General features: G+C 42.7%; 1 protein-coding gene across 1 annotated transcript in view; it reads left to right on the forward strand.

Annotated features, from left to right (window-relative positions):
• LOC128639990 (polycystic kidney disease 2-like 1 protein) overlaps positions 1-19619 on the forward strand; it is a 400840-nt gene extending 381221 nt beyond the window's left edge. Inside the window, exon 13 of the mRNA XM_053692283.1 lies at positions 18857-19619. Coding sequence (XP_053548258.1) covers positions 18857-19018 — 162 coding nt within the window. The 3' untranslated portion in view covers positions 19019-19619. The remainder of the gene's footprint in view (positions 1-18856) is intronic.
• The last annotated feature ends 6433 nt before the right edge of the window (positions 19620-26052 follow it).

Raw genomic sequence — 26052 nt, forward strand, 5'->3', positions numbered from 1 at the left:
TCACAGTGCAGACGTAGGCCATTGTCTCTAGGCTCAAAGTGCAGACGTACGCCATTGCCTCTAGGCTCACAGTGCAGACGTACGCCATTGCCTCTAGGCTCACAGTGCAGACGTACGCCATTGCCTCTAAGCTCACAGTGCAGACGTAGGCCATTGCCTCTAGGCTCACAGGGTAGGTGTACGCTATTTCCTCTAGGCTCACAGTGCAGACGTACACCATTGTCTCTAGGCTCAAAGTGCAGACGTACGCCATTGCCTCTAAGCTCACAGTGCAGACGTAGGCCATTGTCTCTAGGCTCAAAGTGCAGACGTACGCCATTGCCTCTAGGCTCACAGTGCAGACGTACGCCATTGCCTCTAAGCTCACAGTGCAGACGTAGGCCATTGCCTCTAGGCTCACAGTGCAGACGTACGCCATTGCCTCTAAGCTCAAAGTGCAGACGTACGCCATTGCCTCTAGGCTCACAGTGCAGACGTACGCCATTGCCTCTAAGCTCACAGTGCAGACGTAGGCCATTGCCTCTAGGCTCACAGGGTAGGTGTACGCCATTGCCTCTAGGCTCACAGTGCAGACGTAAGCCATTGCCTCTAGGCTCACAGTGCAGACGTACGCCATTGCCTCTAGGCTCACAGTGCAGACGTACGCCATTGCCTCTAAGCTCACAGTGCAGACGTAGGCCATTGCCTCTAGGCTCACAGGGTAGGTGTACGCCATTGCCTCTAGGCTCACAGTGCAGACGTACGCCATTTCCTCTAGGCTCACAGTGCAGGCGTACGCCATTGCCTCTAGGCTCACAGTGCAGACGTACGCCATTTTCTCTAGGCTCACAGTGCAGACGTACGCCATTGCCTCTAGGCTCACAGTGCAGACGTACGCCATTTCCTCTAGGCTCACAGTGCAGGCGTACGCCATTGCCTCTAGGCTCACAGTGCAGACGTACGCCATTTTCTCTAGGCTCACAGTGCAGACGTACGCCATTGCCTCTAGGCTCACAGTGCAGGCGTAGGCCATTGCCTCTAGGCTCACAGTGCAGGCGTAGGCCATTGCCTCTAGGCTCACAGTGCAGGCGTAGGCCATTGCCTCTAGGCTCACAGTGCAGGCGTAGGCCATTGCCTCTAGGCTCACAGTGCAGAGGTAGGCCATTGCCTCTAGGCTCACAGTGCAGACGTACGCCTTTGCCTCTAGGCTCACAGTGCAGACGTACGCCATTGCCTCTAGGCTCACAGTGCAGACGTACGCCTTTGCCTCTAGGCTCACAGTGCAGACGTACGCCTTTGCCTCTAGGCTCACAGTGCAGACGTACGCCTTTGCCTCTAGGCTCACAGTGCAGACGTACGCCTTTGCCTCTAGGCTCACAGTGCAGACATACGCTATTTCCTCTAGGCTCACGGTGCAGGCCATTGCCTCTAGGCTCACAGTGCAGACGTACGCTATTTCCTCTAGGCTCACAGTGCAGACGTACGCCATTGTCTCTAGGCTCAAAGTGCAGACGTACGCCATTGCCTCTAAGCTCACAGTGCAGACGTAGGCCATTGTCTCTAGGCTCAAAGTGCAGACGTACGCCATTGCCTCTAGGCTCACAGTGCAGACGTACGCCATTGCCTCTAGGCTCACAGTGCAGACGTACGCCATTGCCTCTAAGCTCACAGTGCAGACGTAGGCCATTGCCTCTAGTCTCACAGTGCAGACGTACGCCATTGTCTCTAGGCTCAAAGTGCAGACGTACGCCATTGCCTCTAGGCTCACAGTGCAGACGTACGCCATTGCCTCTAGGCTCACAGTGCAGACGAAGGCCATTGCCTCTAGGCTCACAGTGCAGACGTACACCATTGCCTCTAAGCTCACAGTGCAGACGTACGCCATTGCCTCTAGGCTCACAGTGCAGACGTACGCCATTGCCTCTAGGCTCACAGTGCAGACGAAGGCCATTGCCTCTAGGCTCACAGGGTAGGTGTACGCCATTGCCTCTAGGCTCACAGTGCAGACGTACGCCATTGCCTCTAGGCTCACAGTGCAGACGTACGCCATTGCCTCTAAGCTCACAGTGCAGACGTAGGCCATTGCCTCTAGGCTCACAGGGTAGGTGTACGCTATTTCCTCTAGGCTCACAGTGCAGACGTACGCCATTGTCTCTAGGCTCAAAGTGCAGACGTACGCCATTGTCTCTAGGCTCAAAGTGCAGACGTACGCCATTGCCTCTAAGCTCACAGTGCAGACGTACGCCATTGCCTCTAGGCTCAAAGTGCAGACGTACGCCATTGCCTCTAGGCTCACAGTGCAGACGTACGCCATTGCCTCTAAGCTCACAGTGCAGACGTAGGCCATTGCCTCTAGTCTCACAGTGCAGACGTACGCCATTGTCTCTAGGCTCAAAGTGCAGACGTACGCCATTGCCTCTAGGCTCACAGTGCAGACGTACGCCATTGCCTCTAGGCTCACAGTGCAGACGAAGGCCATTGCCTCTAGGCTCACAGTGCAGACGTACACCATTGCCTCTAAGCTCACAGTGCAGACGTACGCCATTGCCTCTAGGCTCACAGTGCAGACGTACGCCATTGCCTCTAGGCTCACAGTGCAGACGAAGGCCATTGCCTCTAGGCTCACAGGGTAGGTGTACGCCATTGCCTCTAGGCTCACAGTGCAGACGTACGCCATTGCCTCTAGGCTCACAGTGCAGACGTACGCCATTGCCTCTAAGCTCACAGTGCAGACGTAGGCCATTGCCTCTAGGCTCACAGGGTAGGTGTACGCTATTTCCTCTAGGCTCACAGTGCAGACGTACGCCATTGTCTCTAGGCTCAAAGTGCAGACGTACGCCATTGTCTCTAGGCTCAAAGTGCAGACGTACGCCATTGCCTCTAAGCTCACAGTGCAGACGTACGCCATTGCCTCTAGGCTCACAGTGCAGACGTACGCCATTGCCTCTAAGCTCACAGTGCAGACGTAGGCCATTGCCTCTAGGCTCACAGTGCAGACGTACGCCATTGCCTCTAGGCTCACAGTGCAGACGTACGCCATTGCCTCTAGGCTCACAGTGCAGACGTACGCCATTGCCTCTAGGCTCACAGTGCAGACGTACGCCATTGTCTCTAGGCTCACAGTGCAGACGTACGCCATTGTCTCTAGGCTCGCAGTGCAGACGTACGCCATTGTCTCTAGGCTCACAGTGCAGATGTACACCATTGTCTCTAGGCTCACAGTGCAGACGTACCCCATTGCCTCTAAGCTCACAGTGCAGACGTATGCCATTGCCTCTAGGCTCGGCTCACAGTGCAGACGTAAGCCATTGTCTCTAGGCTCACAGTGCAGACGTATGCCATTGCCTCTAGGCACGGCTCACAGTGCAGACGTACGCCATTGCCTCTAAGCTCACAGTGCAGACGTACGCCATTGCCTCTAGGCTCACAGTGCAGACGTACGCCATTGCCTCTAAGCTCACAGTGCAGACGTACGCCATTGCCTCTAGGCTCACAGTGCAGACATACGCCATTGCCTCTAAGCTCACAGTGCAGACGTACACCATTGCCTCTAGGCTCACAGTGCAGACGTACGCCATTGTCTCTAGGCTCACAGTGCAGACGTACGCCATTGCCTCTAGGCTCACAGTGCAGACGTACGCCATTGTCTCTAGGCTCACAGTGCAGACATACGCCATTGCCTCTAAGCTCACAGTGCAGACGTACACCATTGCCTCTAGGCTCACAGTGCAGACGTACGCCATTGTCTCTAGGCTCACAGTGCAGACGTACGCCATTGCCTCTAGGCTCACAGTGCAGACGTACGCCATTGTCTCTAGGCTCACAGTGCAGACGTACGCCATTGTCTCTAGGCTCACAGTGCAGACGTACGCCATTGCCTCTAAGCTCACAGTGCAGACGTACGCCATTGCCTCTAGGCTCACAGTGCAGACGTACGCCATTGCCTCTAGGCTCACAGTGCAGACGTACGCCATTGTCTCTAGGCTCACAGTGCAGACGTACGCCATTGTCTCTAGGCTCACAGTGCAGACGTAGGCCATTGCCTCTAGGCTCACAGTGCAGATGTACGCCATTGTCTCTAGGCTCACAGTGCAGGTGTACGCCATTGTCTCTAGGCTCACAGTGCAGACGTACGCCATTGTCTCTAGGCTCACAGTGCAGACGTAGGCCATTGCCTCTAGGCTCACAGTGCAGATGTACGCCATTGTCTCTAGGCTCACAGTGCAGGTGTACGCCATTGCCTCTAGGCTCACAGTGCAGGCGTATGCCATTGCCTCTAGGCTCACAGTGCATACGTACGCCATTGTCTCTAGGCTCACAGTGCAGAGACGTACGCCATTGCCTCTAGGCTCACAGTGCAGATGTACGCCATTGTCTCTAGGCTCACAGTGCAGGCGTACGCCATTGCCTCTAGGCTCACAGGGCAGGTGTACGCTATTGCCTCTAGGCTCACAGGGCAGATGTACTCCATTTCCTCTAGGCTCACAGGGCAGATGTACTCCATTTCCTCTAGGCTCACAGGGCAGATGTACTCCATTTCCTCTAGGTTCACAGGGCAGACGTACGCCATTGTCTCTAGGCTCACAGTGCAGACGTACGCTATTTCCTCTAGGCTCACGGTGCAGGCCATTGCCTCTAGGATCACAGTGCAGATGTACGCTATTGCCTCTAGGCTCACAGGTCAGACGTATGCCATTGCCTCTAGGCTCACAGGGCAGACTACGCCATTGCCTCTAGGCTCACAGTGAATGTGTACACCAGTGGCTGAATATTTACTGTTAATATTATGGAATATAGTGAAATTATTTTGATCTGCCTTAAAGGGATCTTAAACCCAATTTTTTTCTTTCATGTTTCAGATAGAGCAGTAATTTTAAGCAACTTTCTAATTTACTCCTATTATCAATTTTGCTTCATTCTATTGGCATCTTGATTTGAAAATGAGCCGGCCCATTTTGGTTCAGGGTAAATTTAGCCAACAATCAGCAAGCACTACCCAGGGTGCTGAACCAAACATGAGCCTGGCTCCTACGCTTAAGTTTCTTCTTTTCAAATAAAGGAGCATTGTGTTATTTTCTGTACTTTTTACTGAGTTGTCAGTGATTTTTCTAATCACAAATTGTGGGAGCACAACAGTTTCTGAACAAATTGTATTAAAGGGACATATTAATGTATCGTTTCAGATCAACCAGGCCCTTAATCATGCTATTATCCTGCTGTACATTTATAGTTTATCAGTACTTTTCACCACTGTATTATCAATAAATGAACACTCCATTTTATATGAATCCCAGAACATTACAATTACAATTATATGTTCTGGTAATGTAGTTGTTTATCTGAATCATGACTTTTGCCTTTACTGGGCCTTTAACGTATCTTGGTAGCTTAAACAACTGTCCAGTTTGCTTCTATTATCAAAATTGCTTCATTCTCTTCATAACCTTGGTTGAGGAGCAGCATACATTTTAACATTTATTCCACTAAACCTCCCATTTGAGTGTGAGGTCCCTATCCAACTCTCTCTTCAAGGGTCAGATGATCTAAGATGTCTCATAAGTACTATGTGGTCTCTCAAAAATGTAGAAAGGTTAATCTTAGCTTGAGAGCTGTTTATCTCCCTGAGTACATGAGAAACACCATACAATTTAATTCCCAAAAAAGCCTTTAAACATTTTGCATGACTTCTCTCCATGCTGGCGAGTCTTTGATAATCAGGCTTCAAATCTCTTAAAATAAGAGCTGACTAATTGAATATCTGATTTAGACAAAATGAGCAGATACTGGAAGTGACATGCTTAATTATTATTGATCCCCTCCTTGAAATCCCACGTTCTCTCTCCCAATTAATACTAACCACATGGACATAAAATAGCATATTCAGACTGACAGGTGTAATAACCACTAATGGCCAATATTCTGTTGCCAGGATTCTGTGGTACATATTCGCTTTTAATCCTAGAATTACACTGGGCAGAACTTGCTTGAAGTATCATGATGAACTTGATCTGTTTACTATAGATATTATCAGTTAGTCCTATTTAATTATTTGTTACCCACCCAATTTCTGGTTGTTGTATGGAGTTATAGATAATATAGGTGTGCCCATGACTGACTGGGTGCTGATCTAAATGTGGTGATTGATTTCTCAGTAGTGACTTGATGAAACAACTTTTTTTTTTTTTTTTTCCAAAGAGCTTTATTTGAACAAAACAACATACAAGAGAGAAAAACAGGAGAAAAAAAAATATATACATGACACTACAGTACAACATATTAAATGACGACTGGGCAGGATAGATCTATAAAGTCCACAATGTCACTCTTAGGCCCATGTCGGCCAGGTATCAGATATCAGATCTGCAGTTAATGTTCTCAAAAGTACAGTTTTCTCTCTTGCTTTACTAATATCGGTATAAGCTTAGAAAAAAGCTCCATAATTTTCACAAGTCTTTTTTCCTGTTGTCTTGTTGCGGAGCGGTAACATTGCGGTAAAGGTTAGTTTAATGTCACACAACAAGAACTAAGATAACAATTTAAACATATTCATACTCCATCTCATTGGAGCTGATACATATAGACACATATAAACAAATAACTATGATCAGAACATAACATGGCCTGGGTACATTTTGACACTCTCTGTTTAGTTTATTCTCCAAATAGGAGGAAGGGGAGGGAGGGGGGATGGAACAGGGAAGAGAGGAAGGACGAAGAAAAAAAAAAAAAAAAAGGGTAAGGGGGGGGGGGGGGGGGGTAGAATACAGATCAGACTCAGGTCACACCCAGCCCAATTCACTGTAGCAGACTTCCTCAGCAACTCACTCCCCACTGCTCCACATCTGCAATAAAAGGTCGTGTCTGTCTTGTTTTGCTATTTTAGCGTAATGGTATCTCTCAAGTGACAGAAGGTCTGTGACCTTCCGCCTCCATTCTATCAGTGTGGGTACTTGTGCTGATTTCCAGTGGAGAGGTATCAGACTTTTCGCACCTGTAAGCATCAGGAATAATAGGGTTTTTTTTAGCAACATCTTTAACCTGATATGGCATATGGAAAAGCAAGGTCTCAGGTGTTTTGGGGATATTTAAGCCTAGAAGTATCTGCATCTCTTCCCAAACTGCGGACCAGTAATTGTTTAGTAAGGGGCAGTCCCACCATATGTGTACCATTGTACTCTGCTCTCCGCAACCCCTCCAGCATTTATCCGATGTATTAGGATAGATTAATTTTAGTCGTGCTGGTGTAAGGTACCATCTACTTAGATGTTTATATTGGGATTCCTGTACGTGTGCTGAGACTGAAGTAGACTTAATAGCATGGAATACTCTATGCCATTCCTCATCAGAAAGCTCTGATGAATCAACTTTTTAATATCATGGAACATGTATATCTAGTGGTTAGCTTGGCTCATGTGTTATATATGTCTCATTGATGTGAACGAAAACATAATTTATGTAAGAACTTACCTGATAAATTCATTTCTTTCATATTAGCAAGAGTTCATGAGCTAGTGACGTATGGGATATACATTCCTTCCAGGAGGGGCAAAGTTTCCCAAACCTCAAAATGCCTATAAATACACCCCTCACCACACCCACAATTCAGTTTAACGAATAGCCAAGAAGTGGGGTGAAAAAAAGGAGCGAAAGCATCAAAAATAAGGAATTGGAATAATTGTGCTTTATACAAAAAAATCATAACCTCCACAAAAAAGGGTGGGTCTCATGGACTCTTGCTAATATGAAAGAAATGAATTTATCAGGTAAGTTCTTACATAAATTATGTTTTCTTTCATGTAATTAGCAAGAGTCCATGAGCTAGTGACGTATGGGATAGCAGATACCCAAGATGTGGAACTTCCACGCAAGAGTCACTAGAGAGGAAGGGACAAAATAAAGACAGCCAATTCTGCTCAAAAAATAATCCACAACCCAAATCAAAAGTTTTAATCTTATAATGAAAAAAACATAATTTATGTAAGAACTTACCTGATAAATTCATTTCTTTCATATTGGCAAGAGTCCATGAGCTAGTGACGTATGGGATATACATTCCTACCAGGAGGGGCAAAGTTTCCCAAACCTCAAAATGCCTATAAATACACCCCTCACCACACCCACAATTCAGTTTAACGAATAGCCAAGAAGTGGGGTGATAAAAAAGTGCGAAAGCATATAAAATAAGGAATTGGAATAATTGTGCTTTATACAAAAATCATAACCACCACAAAAAAAGGGCGGGCCTCATGGACTCTTGCTAATATGAAAGAAATGAATTTATCAGGTAAGTTCTTACATAAATTATGTTTTCTTTCATGTAATTAGCAAGAGTCCATGAGCTAGTGACGTATGGGATAATGATTACCCAAGATGTGGATCTTTCCACACAAGAGTCACTAGAGAGGGAGGGATAAAATAAAGACAGCCAATTCCTGCTGAAAATAATCCACACCCAAAATAAAGTTTAATGAAAAACATAAGCAGAAGATTCAGACTGAAACCGCTGCCTGAAGTACTTTTCTACCAAAAACTGCTTCAGAAGAAGAAAATACATCAAAATGGTAGAATTTAGTAAAAGTATGCAAAGAGGACCAAGTTGCTGCTTTGCAAATCTGATCAACCGAAGCTTCATTCCTAAACGCCCAGGAAGTAGAAACTGACCTGGTAGAATGAGCTGTAATCCTCTGAGGCGGAGTTTTACCCTACTCAACATAGGCAAGATGAATTAAAGATTTCAACCAAGATGCCAAAGAAATGGCAGAAGCTTTCTGGCCTTTTCTAGAACCGGAAAAGATAACAAATAGACTAGAAGTCTTTCGGAAAGATTTAGTAGCTTCAACATAATATTTCAAAGCTCTAACAACATCCAAAGAATGCAATGATTTCTCCTTAGAATTCTTAGGATTAGGACATAATGAAGGAACCACAATTTCTCTACTAATGTTGTTGGAATTCACAACTTTAGGTAAAAATTCAAAAGAAGTTCGCAACACCGCCTTATCCTGATGAAAAATCAGAAAAGGAGACTCACAAGAAAGAGCAGATAATTCAGAAACTCTTCTGGCAGAAGAGATGGCCAAAAGGAACAAAACTTTCCAAGAAAGTAATTTAATGTCCAATGAATGCATAGGTTCAAAGGGAGGAGCTTGAAGAGCTCCCAGAACCAAATTCAAACTCCAAGGAGGAGAAATAGACTTAATGACAGGTTTTATACGAACCAAAGCTTGTATAAAACAATGAATATCAGGAAGAATAGCAATCTTTCTGTGGAAAAGAACAGAAAGAGCAGAGATTTGTCCTTTCAAGGAACTTGCAGACAAACCCTTATCTAAACCATCCTGAAGAAACTGTAAAATTCTCTGTATTCTAAAAGAATGCCAAGAAAAATGATGAGAAAGACACCAAGAAATATAAGTCTTCCAGACTCTATAATATATCTCTCTAGATACAGATTTACAAGCCTGTAACATAGTATTAATCACAGAGTCAGAGAAACCTCTTTGACCAAGAATCAAGCGTTCAATCTCCATACCTTTAAATTTAAGGATTTCAGATCCTGATGGAAAAAAGGACCTTGTGACAGAAGGTCTGGTCTTAACGGAAGAGTCCACGGTTGGCAAGAGGCCATCCGGACAAGATCCGCATACCAAAACCTGTGAGGCCATGCCGGAGCTACCAGCAGAACAAACGAGCATTCCTTCAGAATCTTGGAGATTACTCTTGGAAGAAGAACTAGAGGCGGAAAGATATAGGCAGGATGATACTTCCAAGGAAGTGATAATGCATCCACTGCCTCCGCCTGAGGATCCCGGGATCTGGACATATATCTGGGAAGTTTCTTGTTTAGATGAGACGCCATCAGATCTATTTCTGGAAGTTCCCACCTTTGAACAATCTGAAGAAATACCTCTGGGTGAAGAGACCATTCGCCCGGATGCAACGTTTGGCGACTGAGATAATCCGCTTCCCAATTGTCTACACCTGGGATATGAACCGCAGAGATTAGACAGGAGCTGGATTCCGCCCAAACCAAAATTCGAGATACTTCTTTCATAGCCAGAGGACTGTGAGTCCCTCCTTGATGATTGATGTATGCCACAGTTGTGACATTGTCTGTCTGAAAACAAATGAACGATTCTCTCTTCAGAAGAGGCCAAAACTGAAGAGCTCTGAAAATTGCACGGAGTTCCAAAATATTGATCAGTAATCTCACCTCCTGAGATTCCCAAACTCCTTGTGCCGTCAGAGATCCCCACACAGCTCCCCAACCTGTGAGACTTGCATCTGTTGAAATTACAGTCCAGGTCGGAAGCACAAAAGAAGCCCCCTGAATTAAACGATGGTGATCTGTCCACCACGTTAGAGAGTGTCGAACAATCGTTTTTAAAGATATTAATTGAGATATCTTTGTGTAATCCTTGCACCATTGATTCAGCATACAGAGCTGAAGAGGTCGCATGTGAAAACGAGCAAAGGGGATCGCGTCCGATGCAGCAGTCATAAGACCTAGAATTTCCATGCATAAGGCTATCGAAGGGAATGATTGAGACTGAAGGTTTCGACAAGCTGAAATCAATTTTAGACGTCTCTTGTCTGTTAAAGACAGAGTCATGGACACTGAATCTATCTGGAAACCCAGAAAGGTTACCCTTGTCTGAGGAATCAATGAACTTTTTGGTAAATTGATCCTCCAACCATGATCTTGAAGAAACAACACAAGTCGATTCGTATGAGATTCTGCTAAATGTAAAGACTGAGCAAGTACCAAGATATCGTCCAAATAAGGAAATACCACAATACCCTGTTCTCTGACAGGAGATTTAAATACCTTATCTAAACGTTTAGAATTAGTATCAAGAGGACCAGAATCCTCTATTTCTAAAGCAATTAGTACTTCTTTAAGTAAAGAACGAATAAATTCCATTTTAAATAAATATGAAGATTTATCAGCATCAATCTCTGAAACAGAATCCTCTGAACCAGAAGAGTCATCAGAATCAGAATGATGATGTTCATTTAAAAATTCATCTGTAGGGAGAGAAGTTTTAAAAGATTTTTTACGTTTACTAGAAGGAGAAATAACAGACATAGCCTTCTTGATGGATTCAGAAACAAAATCTCTTATATTATCAGGAACATTCTGCACCTTAGATGTTGAAGGAACTGCAACAGACAATGGTACTTTACTAAAGGAAATATTATCTGCATTAACAAGTTTGTCATGACAATTAATACAAACAACAGCCGGAGAAATAGCTACCAAAAGTTTACAGCAGATACACTTAGCTTTGGTAGATCCAGCACTAGACAGCGATTTTCCTGTAGTATCTTCTGACTCAGATGCAACGTGAGACATCTTGCAATATGTAAGAGAAAAAACAACATATAAAGCAAAATTGATCAAATTCCTTAAATGACAGTTTCAGGAATGGGAAAAAATGCCAAAGAACAAGCTTCTAGCAACCAGAAGCAATGAAAAATGAGACTTAAATAATGTGGAGACAAAAGCGACGCCCATATTTTTTAGCGCCAAATAAGACGCCCACATTATTTGGCGCCTAAATGCTTTTGGCGCCAAAAATGACGCCACATCCGGAACGCCAACATTTTTGGCGCAAAAGAATGTCAAAAATGACGCAACTTCCGGCGACACGTATGACGCCGGAAACAGAAAAGATTTTTTGCGCCAAAAAAGTCCACGCCAAGAATGACGCAATAAAATGAAGCATTTTCAGCCCCCGCGAGCCTAACAGCCCACAGGGAAAAAGAGTCAAATTTTTGAAGGTAAGAAAAAATGATTAAATCAAATGCATTATCCCAAATATGAAACTGACTGTCTGAAAAATAAGGAAAGTTGAACATTCTGAGTCAAGGCAAATAAATGTTTGAATACATATATTTAGACCTTTATAAACAAAGTGCCCAACCATAGCTTAGAGTGTCACAGAAAATAAGATTTACTTACCCCAGGACACTCATCTACATGTTTGTAGAAAGCCAAACCAGTACTGAAACGAGAATCAGCAGAGGTAATGGTATATATAAGAGTATATCGTCGATCTGAAAAGGGAGGTAAGAGATGAATCTCTACGACCGATAACAGAGAACCTATGAAATAGACCCCGTAGAAGGAGATCACTGCATTCAAATAGGCAATACTCTCCTCACATCCCTCTGACATTCACTGCACGCTGAGAGGAAAACCGGGCTCCAACTTGCTGCGGAGCGCATATCAACGTAGAATCTAGCACAAACTTACTTCACCACCTCCATCGGAGGCAAAGTTTGTAAAACTGAATTGTGGGTGTGGTGAGGGGTGTATTTATAGGCATTTTGAGGTTTGGGAAACTTTGCCCCTCCTGGTAGGAATGTATATCCCATACGTCACTAGCTCATGGACTCTTGCTAATTACATGAAAGAAAACTGAAATTATAAGCAGAAGAATCAAACTGAAACAGCTGCCTGAAGTACTTTTCTACGAAAAACTGCTTCAGAAGAAGAGAAAACATCAAAATGGTAGAATTTAGTAAAAGTATGCAAAGAAGACTAAGTTGCTGCTTTGCAAATCTGATCAACAGAAGCTTCATTCCTAAAAGCCCAGGAAGTAGAAACTGACCTAGTAGAATGAGCCGTAATCCTTTGAGGCGGGGACTTACCCGACTCCACATAAGCATGATGAATCAAAGACTTTAACCAAGACACCAAAGAAATGGCAGAAGCTTTCTGACCTTTCCTGAAACCAGAAAAGATAACAAATAGACTAGAAATCTTTAGTAGCTTCAACATAATATTTCAAAGCTCTTACTACATCCAAAGAATGTAAAGATTTCTCCAGAGAATTCTTAGGATTAGGACACAATGAATGGACAACAATTTCTCTACTAATGTTGTTAGAATTCACAACCTTAGGTAAAAATTGAAATGAAGTCCGCAACACAGCCTTATCCTGATGAAAAATCAGAAAAGGAGATTCACAAGAAAGAGCAGATAACTCAGAAACTCTTCTAGCAGAAGAGATGGCCAAAAGGAACAAAACTTTCCAAGAAAGTAATTTAATATCCAGAGAATGCATAGGTTCAAACGGAGGAGCCTGTAAAGCCCTCAGAACCAAATTAAGATTCCAAGGAGGAGAGATTGACTTAATGACAGGTTTGATACGAACCAAAGCCTGTACAAAACAATGAATATCAGGAAGATTAGCAATCTTTCTGTGAAAAAGAACAGAAAGAGCAGAGATTTGTCCTTTCAAAGAACTTGCAGACAAACCCTTATCCAAACCATCCTGAAGAAACTGTAAAATTCTAGGAATTCTAAAAGAATGCCAGGAGAATTTATGAGAAGAACACCAAGAGATGTAAGTCTTCCAGACTCGATAATAAATCTTCCTAGACACAGATTTACGAGCCTGTAACATAGTATTAATCACTGAGTCAGAGAAACCTCTATGACTAAGAATCAAGCGTTCAATTTCCATACATTCAAATTTAATGATTTGAGATCCTGATGGAAAAATGGGCCTTGAGATAGGTCTGGTCTTAACGGAAGTGTCCAAGGTTGGCAACTGGCCATCCGAATGAGATCCGCATACCAAAACCTGTGAGGCCATGCTGGAGCCACCAGCAGTACAAACGAACGTTCCATTAGAATTTTGGAAATCACTTTTGGAAGAAGAACTAGAGGCGGAAAGATATAAGCAGGATGATAATTCCAAGGAAGTGACAACGCGTCCACTGCTTCCGCCTGAGAATCCCTGGATCTGGACAGATACCTGGGAAGTTTCTTGTTTAGATGAGAGGCCATCAAATCTATTTCTGGAAGTCCCCAGATTTGAACAATCTGAAGAAATACCTCTGGGTGAAGAGACCATTCGCCCGGATGTAACGTCTGGCGACTGAGATAATCCGCTTCCCAATTGTCTACACCTGGGATGTGAACCACAGAAATTAGACAGGAGCTGGATTCCGCCCATACAAGTATCCGAGATACTTCTTTCATAGCTTGAGGACTGTGAGTCCCACCTTGATGATTGACATACGCCACGGTTGTGACATTGTCTGTCTGAAAACAAATAAACAATTCTCTCTTCAGAAGAGGCCAGAACTGAAGAACTCTGAAAATCGCACGGAGTTCCAAAATGTTGATTGGTAATCTCGCCTCCTGAGATTCCCAAACCCCCTGCGCTGTCAGAGATCCCCATACAGCTCCCCAACCTGAAAGACTCGCATCTGTTGAGATTACAGTCCAGGTTGGACGAACAAAAGAGGCCCCTTGAATTAGACGATGGTGATTCAACCACCAAGTCAGAGAAGATCGAACATTGGGATTTAAGGATATTATTTGTGATATCTTTGTATAATCCCTGCACCACTGGTTCAGCATACAAAGCTGAAGAGGTCTCATGTGAAAACGAGCAAAGGGGATCGCGTCCGATGCAGCAGTCATGAGACCTAGAATTTCCATGCACAAAGCTACGGAAGGGAACGATTGAGACTGACAAGCTGAAACCAACTTCAGACATCTCTTTTCTGTTAGAGACAAAGTCATGGACACTGAATCTATTTGAAAGCCCAAAAAGGTTACCTTTGTCTGAGGAATTAAAGAACTCTTTGGTAAATTGATCCTCCAACCATGTCTTTGAAGAAACGACACAAATTGATTCGTATGAAATTCTGCAAAATGTAAAGACTGAGCAAGTACCAATATATCGTCCAAATAAGGAAATACCGCAATACCCTGTTCTCTGATTACAGAGAGAAGGGCACCGAGAACCTTTGAAAAGAGGAGCTGTTGCTAGGCCAAACGGAAGGGCAACAAACTGGTAATGCTTGTCTAGAAAAGAGAATCTCAGAAACTGATAGTGGTCTGGATGAATTGGAATATGAAGATATGCATCCTGTAAATCTATTGTGGACATATAATGCCCTTGCTGAACAAAAGGCAGAATAGTCCTTATAGTCACCATTTTGAATGTTGGTATCCTTACATAACGATTCAATATTTTTAGATCCAGAACTGGTCTGAAGGAATTCTCCTTCTTTGGTACAATGAATAGATTTGAGTAAAACCCCAGACCCCGTTCCAGAACCCCAGCCAACTCTAGGGGGCCCATTTATCAAAGGGCTTGCGGACCTGATCCGACACTGCGGATCAGGTCCGCAAGACCTCGCTAAATGCGGAGAGCAATACGCTCTCCGCATTTAACATTGCACCAGCAGCTTACAAGAGCTGCTGGTGCAACGCCGCCCCCTGCTGACTCGCGGCTTGATTTCCGGCGATCAGGTTGATTTCCGGCGATTCCTGTCCGCCTGCTCAGAGCAGGCGGACAGGGTTATGAAGCAGCGGTCTTTAGACCGCTGCTTCATAAGTTGTGTTTCTGGCGAGTCTGAAGACTCGCCAGAAACACGGCCCTTCAAGCTCCGTACGGAGCTTGATAAATGGGCCTGCATATCTGAAACACATTTCAGAAATGCCTGAGCCTTCACTGGGTTTACTGGAATGCGAGAGAGAAAAATCTTCTCACAGGTGGTCTTACCTTGAAACCTATTCTGTACCCTTGAGAAACAATGTTCTGAATCCAAAGATTGTGAATCGAATTGATCCAAATATCTTTGAAAAATCGTAACCTGCCCCCTACCAGCTGAGCTGGAATGAGGGCCGCACCTTCATGCGGATTTGAGAGCTGGTTTTGACTTTCTAAAAGGCTTGGATTTATTCCAGACTGGAGAAGGTTTCCAAACGGAAACCGTTCCTTTAGGGGAAGGGTCAGGCTTCTGTTCCTTATTCTGACGAAAGGAACGAAAACGATTAGCAGCCCTGTATTTACCTTTAGATTTTTTGTCCTGAGGCAAAAAGGTTCCTTTCCCCCCAGTAACAGTTGAAATAATAGAATCCAACTGTGAACCAAATAATTTATTACCTTGGAAAGAAAGAGTAAGCAAAGTTGACTTAGAAGTCATATCTGCATTCCAAGATTTAAGCCATAAAGCTCTTCTAGCTAAAATAGCTAAAGACATATACCTGACATCAATTCTAATGATATCAAAAATGGCATCACAAATAAAGTTATTAGCATGTTGAAGAAGTTTAACAATGCTATAAGCATTATGGTATGACACTTGTTGCGCTAAAGCCTCCAACCAGAAAGTGGAAGCTGCAGCAACATCAGCCAAAGAAATAGCAGGTCTAAGAAGATTACCTGAACATAAATAAGCTCTCCTTAGAAAGGATTCAAGCTTCCTATCTAAAGGATCCTTAAAGGAAGTACTATCTGCCGTAGGAATAGTAGTACGTTTAGCAAGAGTAGAGATAGCCCCATCAACTTTAGGGATTTTGTCCCAAAACTCTAATCTATCAGATGGCACAGGGTACAATTTCTTAAACCTTTGAGAAGGTGTAAATGAAGTACCCAGACTATTCCATTCCCTAGAAATTACTTCTGAAATAGCATCAGGAACTGGAAAAACTTCTGGAATAACTACATGAGGTTTGAAAACCGAATTTAAACGCTTAGTAGATTTAGTATCAAGAGGACTAGACTCCTCCATATCTAATGCAATTAACACTTCTTTAAGTAAAGAACGAATAAACTCCATCTTAAATAAATATGAAGATTTATCAGTGTCAATATCTGAGGCAGAATTTTCGGAACCAGATAGATCCTCATCAGAAACAGATAAGTCAGAATGATGGCGGTCACTTAAAAATTCATCTGAAATATGAGAAGTATTAAAAGACCTTTTACGTTTACTGGAAGGAAGAATGACAGACAGAGCCTTCCTAATAGATTTAGAAACAAATTCTTTTACATTAACAGGGACATCCTGAACATTAGATGTTGAAGGAACAAGAACAGGTAATGGATTATTACTAATGGAAACACAATCTGCATTAGAAAGTTTATCATGACAGTTATCACAAACTACAGCCGGAGAAACAGTTACCAAAAGTTTACAACAGATGCACTTAAACTTTGGCAGAACCAGCATCAGGCAGCGTCTTTCCAGAAGCAGATTCTGATCCAGGGTCAGGTTGAGACATCTTGCAATATGTAATAGAAAAAACAACATATAAAGCAAAATTATCCAATTCCTTAAATGACAGTTTCAGGAATGGGAAAAAATGCCAAATGAACAAGCCTCTAGCAACCAGAAGCAATGAAAAATGAGACTGAAATAATGTGAAAAAAAGGTGGAGACAAGAATGAAGCCCACATTTTTTGGCGCCAAGAATGACGCCCACATTATTGGCGCCAAGTACAATGCCCATATTTTTTGGCGCCAAGTATGACGCCACATCCTGTGACGCCGAAAAAAACGAAGCCCACATTTTTGGCGCAAAAAAGTCTGAACACATATACATCAAAAAATGACGCAACCACAAAGAACTTCCGGCGTCAATTAGGGCGCCGAAAAAGACAAAAAATTTTTGCGCCAAAAAAGTCTGTGCCAAAAATGACGCAATAAATTGTAGCATTTTCAGCCCCCGCGAGCCTAACAGCCCACAGGGAAAAAAGTCAATTGAAAATTTTACAGGTAAAAAATATTCATTCATATGCATTATCCCAAATAATGAAACTGACTGTCTGAAAGAAGGAATACTGATTATCCTGAATCATGGCAAATATAAGTTTAAAGACATATATTTAGAACTTTACATAGAAAGTGCCCAACCATAGCTTAGAGCAGTGTTTTTCAACCAGTGTGCCGTGAGAGATCCTCAGGTGTGCCACGGCAGACTGACAACAGTGTGACATATTTTTTAAACTTTGCTTGTTTTTTACTCCCAGTGCAGGAGTAGTTTGTAGGAGGCATGGCATAACAGCATAATACATACAGTATGTGTGTGTTTGTGTGTATGTGTATATATATTTGCTGTATTAGGCTACAATGTGTGATTTTTTAAAAATTTTGGGATGGTGGTGTGCCACAGGATTTTTTAATGTAAAAAAGTGTGCCACGGCAAAAAAAAGGTTAAAAATCACTGGCTTAGAGTGTCATAATAAAATAAGACTTACTTACCCTAAGACACTCATCTACATATAGTAGATAGCCAAACTAGTACTGAAACGAGAATCAGTAGAGGTAATGGTATATAAGAGTATATCGTCGATCTGAAAAGGGAGGTAGGAGAAGAAATCTCTACGACCGATAACAGAGAACCTATGAAATAGATCCCCTAGAGGAAGACCATTGTATTCAAATAGGCAATACTCTCTTCACATCCCTCTGACATTCACTGCACTCTGAGAGGAAAATGGGCTCCAGCCTGCTGCGAAGCGCATATCAACGTAGAAATCTAGCACAAACTTACTTCACCACGTCCATGGGAGGCAAAGTTTGTAAAACTGAATTGTGGGTGTGGTGAGGGGTGTATTTATAGGCATTTTGAGGTTTGGGAAACTTTGCCCCTCCTGGTAGGAATGTATATCCCATACGTCACTAGCTCATGGACTCTTGCTAATTACATGAAAGAAAATATGGGTTTTAGGATGTTCTGACCTCAGTCAGTCACTTGTAGATTCAGCTCTGCATTTAGAGTTTTTGTGCTTTAGGGTCCCACTTATGGATGAACAAACTGACTATTTACTTGTTCAGTACATCATTCACTGCAATCAGTTTATCCCCTGGGGGTGGGAATCAGCTCATAAACAAGATACTCTCAGTACAAGACTTCACTTGCGGTACGTTTGCTGTAGAAACATTTTTTACTTAGTTTCTCTGATCTACCAACTGTATGCTCTCCCAATGGCCATGCAGATAACCCAGGTGTTTTGAGAGCTGTAAAGTTATTGCTTTATTCAGAGTTTAGGATTTAAGTACATTTCACTTGCATTTTTCTGGTCTAAGTTTCATGCAGATAATACTTTTGTTTTACCAGTTTAACCAAGATGAAATACTCCATCGCAATCTGGGCCAACACGTAAAGGAAGAGAAGGCCAATTGGGATTCTGATTACAAAACCAGGAATGTCTGCGAAGCATCATTCCAAAACAGCCACCCAAACATGGCAGCATCACCAAATTCCAACAATTTCTCATAGATTGTAATGTTTTTAGGTGCATGCGTCAGAAGTTTCTAATTGTTCTACATGAAAAATGCTGAGAAAATTGTGGCGGCATTTGAAGTAATTTGCAGTTGTCCTTTGCACAGAATTGAACCAATTATTATTATTATTATTATTATTATCGGTTATTTGTAGAGCGCCAACAGATTCAGCAATGAGAGTGAGACTCACTGAACAAATGAGCCCTTGTTATTTATTCATGAAGCTTTGGGATGTGCAACGGAAATTGTTTAATGTATCTGCATTGATTACACCTCATGTGAAATTAATGACCGCAAAAGGTTTTACTTGATCCAAACATTCCCAGGATAATGCTGTCATTAGTTCAATTTCATCCAGGGCAGAACTGCACCACAAAGTCACCCAGCAGGTTTAATTGCCAATGTGTGATTTTGTGACTTCTCTGAAACAATCTGTCGCTGTTTATGAAGATGTTGTGCTTTTTGCTGAGCTATAAAATAGAACAGTTTAATCATAAGCAATATATTACACACACATATATAAAATATAATTTCTAGCTAAAATAGAAAATGTGATACAGGAAAATGCATTCTAATAAAATATGTGCAAGATTATAGATTTGGTGTTGTCTGAATTTCTGTAAAATGTACAAACCATTTATATTGGAAATATTTGTTTAGGGGGAGACATCTCCACTACTGGGTACGCTACGGAAATTAAATCTTTAATCCAAACAAGGAAGAAGATTTTCTGAATTATTTAGCAGCTTGAAGAAAAAGTTTCAAGGCCCTTACTATATCCAAGTTCTGAAGTAATCGCTCTTTAGTGCTGGACAAAGAGATGGAACAATTTCTGGATTGAGGTTTTCAGATGAAATAACCTGAGGAAGGAAATTGTAGTTTGTAAGTAAAACTGCTTTATCCATATGAAAAACCAAGTAAGTGAAATTAAAAGACCGAGCAGAAAGCTCAGATACTCTTCTGGCCAAGGAAATGACCAAGAGAAAGAGAACCATTTTAAGACACCAGTTGAATGTCCAGACCATGCATAGGTTTAAGTGGCTGAGCCTGAGGAACCCTCAAAACCAGTTAAGGTTCCACAAAGGTGAAAAAGATTTGATAACCTGTCTTATCCTGACCAAAGCTTGAACAAAGGCTTGAAGTCTCAACATCTTCTTGTGATACAAGAGTGAAATTTTATAAATTTGACCTTTGAAGTGACTGATAAAGCCTTATTCAAAAGGGAGACTTAGGGCTAATATAAATATCTGGAAACTACAGGTGGTTATATTATAGTATCCACCTAGTGCTACCCTTTCCCCAAATTAATAATAAAGTATACAGGAAGAAAAAGAAGGGAAAAGAGGTTATGGGTGCACTTTAAGCTATGTAACTTTTAAATGTATTTCTGTTTTGTCAACTTTTTTGTCGAGCCTAACAGTTAACCAGAGCTCTGAAGTCATGCTATACCGACATGTGTTAAATTCAATTGGGCTCGAGAAAACGTGTTTACTTTCAACCTGAAATAAGCGCGCTACTTCCTACGTACACAAAGAGACGCAATAAACCCCTTTTCGCTTGCACACAACACTTGTAATCTAGCCCATCAAAGGACAGTCTACCTATGCGGCCATCTGAAAAATAGAAAATATACGAACAGGTAATAGCCCAGCCATCCCGGCCGATAGCAGGAAACATCAGCATTAGGTGGGGACACCCCTCAGAGACCACCAGTAATTAAAAAACATTATTCAGACCATCGTGCAAAAAAAAAAAAATCTTTCAAAATTCCTTGAATTCTTACATCCGTAATTCTCACACCAGGAAAGGAAAACGTTCCAGACTTTGTGATAAATGCTAACGAAGAGACCTAAAGGCTCACCAAGTTTATAAAAATACAAAACTTTATTTTCAACATCTTAAAAACATTGCGTGTAAAAGCTTTCAAACAGGTTGCAAGCACGTCTTACGCGTTTTAGCTAGAACATTGTACTCATAGGCTCACTTCCTAATCGCTACTTTTTATCCAGTTGTAGCTAATTAAAAAAACTATTTGCTACCTCTATTAACCCTTTAGGATTATACAATATTTCCACCATACTAAATGTACATGGAATCTAAGAGAGAACTTTTACTGTTTGCCATTCATAACAACATAATGTATAATTTATATAAACATATGAATACAGATAGCCCTTAGTTTACGCCGGGGTTAGGTTCCAGGAGGAATGGTTGTAAATCGAAACCGTTTTAAATTGAAACCCAGTTTATAATGTAAGTCAATGGGAAGTGAGGGAGTTAGGTTCCAAGCCCCTCTCAAAATTGTCATAAGTAACATCTAATACATTATTTTTAAAGCTTTGAAATGAAGACTTTAAATGCTAAACAGCATTATAAACCTAATAATATAGATTGCATCATCATCAAACTAAGTTTAATGAACAAAAAAAATTTGCTAAACATCACCTAATTAAATAATTACACAACAGACTGCATCATCATCAAACTAAGTTTAATGAACAAAAACGTTTTTTTACTTGCATTTTTCTACAATCAGTTCTCTGCATTGTTAGCATGTTAGATAATATTGGGTCTGCACCTATTCTATGCATTTCAATCTTCAGTGATTAATAGGCAGTTAGGCACCCTCACCTCAAGCAGCTGGACAGGAAGATAATAGGGAAGTGGCTGCTAGATCTTGTTGCTTGATAGGTCTGGTCTGCTCTGTGTACACAGATCAATTTAAGGCTGTTAAGTTGCATAACTTTGCTGCAAAACAAGCGGACAGCTCCACCTACTGGCTATTTTAATTAGTGCATTGCTTTCCAAAAGCTTTCAATAGCAGTCACGACTGAAAAAAAAAAGGTTGTTATTCTGAAATGGCGCAAATTGAACCGGCGTAAACCGAGGACCACCTGTATACCAATGTTATCATAGAATGACAAATTAAACGAATTTTTGACTAAGGCCTGCCTATGAGTACAGCGTTCTAGCTGAAATGCGTAAGACAAGACAAATTTGCTTGCCTGTTTTATTTAAATCTTTTACATGATTTTTTTTTTTTTTTAAATAAAGAGTTTTGTATTTGTAGAAGCTTGGTGAGATTCCAGGTCTCTTAATATTTTAAGTGTATTTTATCAGAAGTGGAGTGTGCTTCAGATAACTGTTTAATCTTGTTGTGGTGAGCCCTTTCCCTGACTGGATGTATCCGGCTGAAGACTGGGGACACAAAATCATCTGCTGACAATAAGAATTGCTGATGGCCCGTGCTGGCTAAGCTACCAACATTGGTGGTGAGAGTGCAAGAGCCATTACTTCTGGTATTCAACTTCTAGACACTAGGAGGAGGAAAAGATACCCAACATCCCAAGATATTTTAATCCCTCCCACCTCTCTGGTATCCCAGTCTAATTTATAGCCAAGACAGGAGAAAAAGAGAAGTAGGAAATTGACAAAGTAGGGTAAAAGAGATGCAACTGAAAATAAATAAATGTGGGTGTGTCTCGGCTGAAAACAAAATTAAGGGAATGTAGCCGGTAGGACTGTCCTGCCAAAAGCTGCATCAGAAGAAGCAAAAACATCAAAATTGTAGAATCGTGCTCCGTTACCATATGAAGACAGATGCCTGCCGCTCAGAAACAGCAGCTCTCACATTACAGTTGAGACTGCTATAGCATCCTGAAGCTGCACGGTATGTATACATTATGTGGTACGATGTGCTATAAATACATCATTTTGGGTTAAGAGCCATAGATTTCTCTGAACGTTAATAGATCTAGAAGTCATGGGAGTGATTACTCCCATCCCTTTGGGGGGGAACAGATTCAGGGGTTCCAACGAAATGCAGGACTTATAGGCCCATCTTGGATCTCAAAACTCTGAATAAATTTCAAAAAGATTCAATCGTTAAATTGAGACGTTTCACACTATATTACCATGCGGGGAATCAATTTAAGTCTACCATAGACTTGAAAAATGCCTATTTGCATATCCCTATTGACAGGAATCATACAAAATTGCTCAGATCTGCCTCTTGTCAGGGTTTTTTCCTGCTCTGTTTGCCATGTGCTGCTGTCAGCCATTTTACTCACCTCTCTTGCTAACTTTGGTGCATTCTGGGTGATGCTGCTCATTTCCTGTACTTCCTTTTATGGCCAGACTGGTGTACATCATCCATGTGAGACAGGATGCAGTCTCAGAATTGTGATGTCATCACTTATTATTTAAAGGGCCTTTGTTCAGTATGCTTTGCCCTTGCTTTGTCTCAGACCCGTTTGTGAGAACTCCTGTGTATTACCTGGCTGTCTGACGTCCCTCCTGGTTCCTGATCCCTGGCTTGTTCCTGACTCTGCTGTTCTCCTTGTTCCTGATTCCGGCTCGTCTGACTACTCGCTTTGGCTCCTGACTCGGCTCGTCTGACTACCAGCTCTGGTTTTGATTCATGGCTTGTAATTTGACTTGTAGACTTTTTATTATTTTTTGCTATTAATAAAGGTGTGATTATTTTTGAACTTCTCATCTCAGTCTGATTCCTGGCATCCTGACATTATGCAAGGGCCATGAATTCTGATGGTGCTAATAATCCACCTTTACCTGCCATAATTTCCAGGATGGATGAACAGGATCACCACTTGGATCAATTTGCACTAGCCCTGCAAACCCTGCTGACTCACACTGCACATTTGGACCAAAGTGTCCCGCAAGTTATGGCTACTCCTGTTTCCACTGATGCACCTAGTCCTACCAGGAGCATGTCTGGTTCTGCACCTCTACCTCAGCGATATGGAGGCGATCCTAATCAGTGCAGAGGGTTTTTGAACCAGATGGGCATTTACTTTGAGATGTTACCTCAGACGTTTCTCTCTGACAGAGCTAAGGTGGGATTTCTCATCTCATTACTCTCTGACACAGCTCTTGCCTGGGCTAATCCCTTGTGGGAGACTAATAAACCTGTGATTTCAAATTACCCTGAATTTGTGGTCTCCTTTCGAAGGGTATTTGATGTTCCGGCTCGCTCCTCCTCTGCTGCTTAACGACTTATGTCCATTCAGCAAGGTACAAGATCTGTTGCTCAGTATGCCATTGAGTTCTGTACGCTTGCCACAGAGGTAGGTTGGAACAAAGAAGCCCTTGCTGCCGCCTTCTTTCATGGGCTCTCTGATGCGATTAAAGACTAAGTTGCTGCCAGAGATTTACCAGAAGATCTCGAGGCATTGGTGTCTTTTTTTAATCCTAATTGAAATCAGACTGAGAGGCCTTCTTTCAAGGAGCGTTTGCGGAAGCCTCCTGTAACGTTGTCTCCTACGTGTTCGTTCCCACCCATGCCTCCTGGTCCCGAGTCACCAGGTACTGCTGAGCCAATGTAGTTGGGATTCACACGTCTCTCTGCGGCAAAGAGGGCCTTTAGGAGGAGGGAGGGGCTCTGCCTCTATTGTGGGTTACAGGGCCACCTTTTGAAGTCTTGTCCTACACGGGAAACGCTCACACCTAAGGTCCTGTCGGGGGCAGACCTTAGGTGGTTTATCCTTGTCCCCGGAACCGCTAAAGGAGAAACCTTTGGTCACTGTTGTCCTTTCCTGGGTGGACTCCTCCATAGTCACCCAGGCTCTTGTTGACTCCGGTGCTGCGGGCTATTTCATTGACAATGCTTTTGTATCAAAGCACTACATTCCTGTTTTGCCTCGGTCCGTTCCGCTTGCTATTGAGGCCATTGATGGCAGGCCCCTTCAGCCCGCACTCGTTACAAAACTGCTCCATTATCCATGGCTGTTGGGGCTCTCCATTTTGAAACCCTCCAGTTCCAGGTGATAAACTCTCCGCATTTTCGGGTTGTTCTGGGTTATCCCTGGCTCCAAATGCACAATCCCAGTCTCGACTGGCGCAGGTCTGAAATTTTGTTGTGGTCTCCGCAATGTATTTCCACTTGTCTTCAGAAACCAGTTAAAGTCTTGTGCACTTCTTCGGTATCTCAATTGCCAGAGGAGTACCAAGAGTTCCTAGAAGTTTTTGACAAGGTGCGTGCCGGTACGTTGCCTCCTCACTGGTCTTACGATTGTGCCATAGACCTGCAACCCGGAGCCATTCCTCCTCGGGGCCGGATTTACCCTCTGTCTGTTGCGGAGAATTGTGCTATGGAGGAGTATGTTGCCGATGCTCTGTCGCGGGGGATCATCCGCAAATCCTGCTCTCCTGCAGGGGCTGGCTTCTTCTTTGTGAAGAAAAAGGGTGGCGAGTTAAGACCATGAATCGATTATAGGTGTCTTAATCGTCTTACCATTAATTAAGAATGCTTACCCTATTCCGCTCATTACGGAACTCTTTGACCACCTCAAGGGAGCTACGGTCTTTACTAAACTTGATTTGAGAGGAGAGTACAATCTTGTTAGGATTAAGGAGGGCCACGAATGGAAAACAGCATTTAACACCAGGAGCTGGTATTATGAGTATATTGTAATGCCCTTTGGCCTATGTAATGCTCCTGCTGTTTTCCAGGAATTTATTAATGATGTCCTATGAGATATGTTGCAACAGTGTGTTGTGGTGTACTTAGACAACATCCTCATACACTCACCCACACTTGAGGCTTATCGTTCTGATGTTACACGGGTTCTTTAGAGACTACGTGAGAACTGCCTGTTTTGTAAACTTGAGAAAAGTGAGTTCCATCAGACTTAAGTAACCTTCCTAGGTTATGTTATCTCCGTTGCAGGGTTCTCCATGGATCCTGACAAGTTATCTGCAGTTCTGCAGTGGCCTCGCCCGGTTGGTCTTCGGTCTATTCAACGTTTTTTGGGGTTCGCCAATTACTATAGAAAGTTTATTAAAAACTTTTCTTCCTTGGTCAAACCTATCACAGACATGACCCGTAAAGAGAATGATCCACTCCATTGGTCACCTACTGCCATTAAGGCCTTTGATTGTCTTAAGACTGCCTTTGCTGCTGCTCCAGTTCTGGCTCATCCTAACCCTGTCCTGCCTTTCGTTCTTGAGGCCAATGCGTCTGAGACTGGAGTAGGTGCCCTCTTGTCTCAACGTCCTACACCTGACGGT

The sequence above is a fragment of the Bombina bombina genome, chromosome 9 (assembly GCF_027579735.1).
Source record: "Bombina bombina isolate aBomBom1 chromosome 9, aBomBom1.pri, whole genome shotgun sequence".
NCBI classification, from domain to species: domain Eukaryota; kingdom Metazoa; phylum Chordata; class Amphibia; order Anura; family Bombinatoridae; genus Bombina; species Bombina bombina.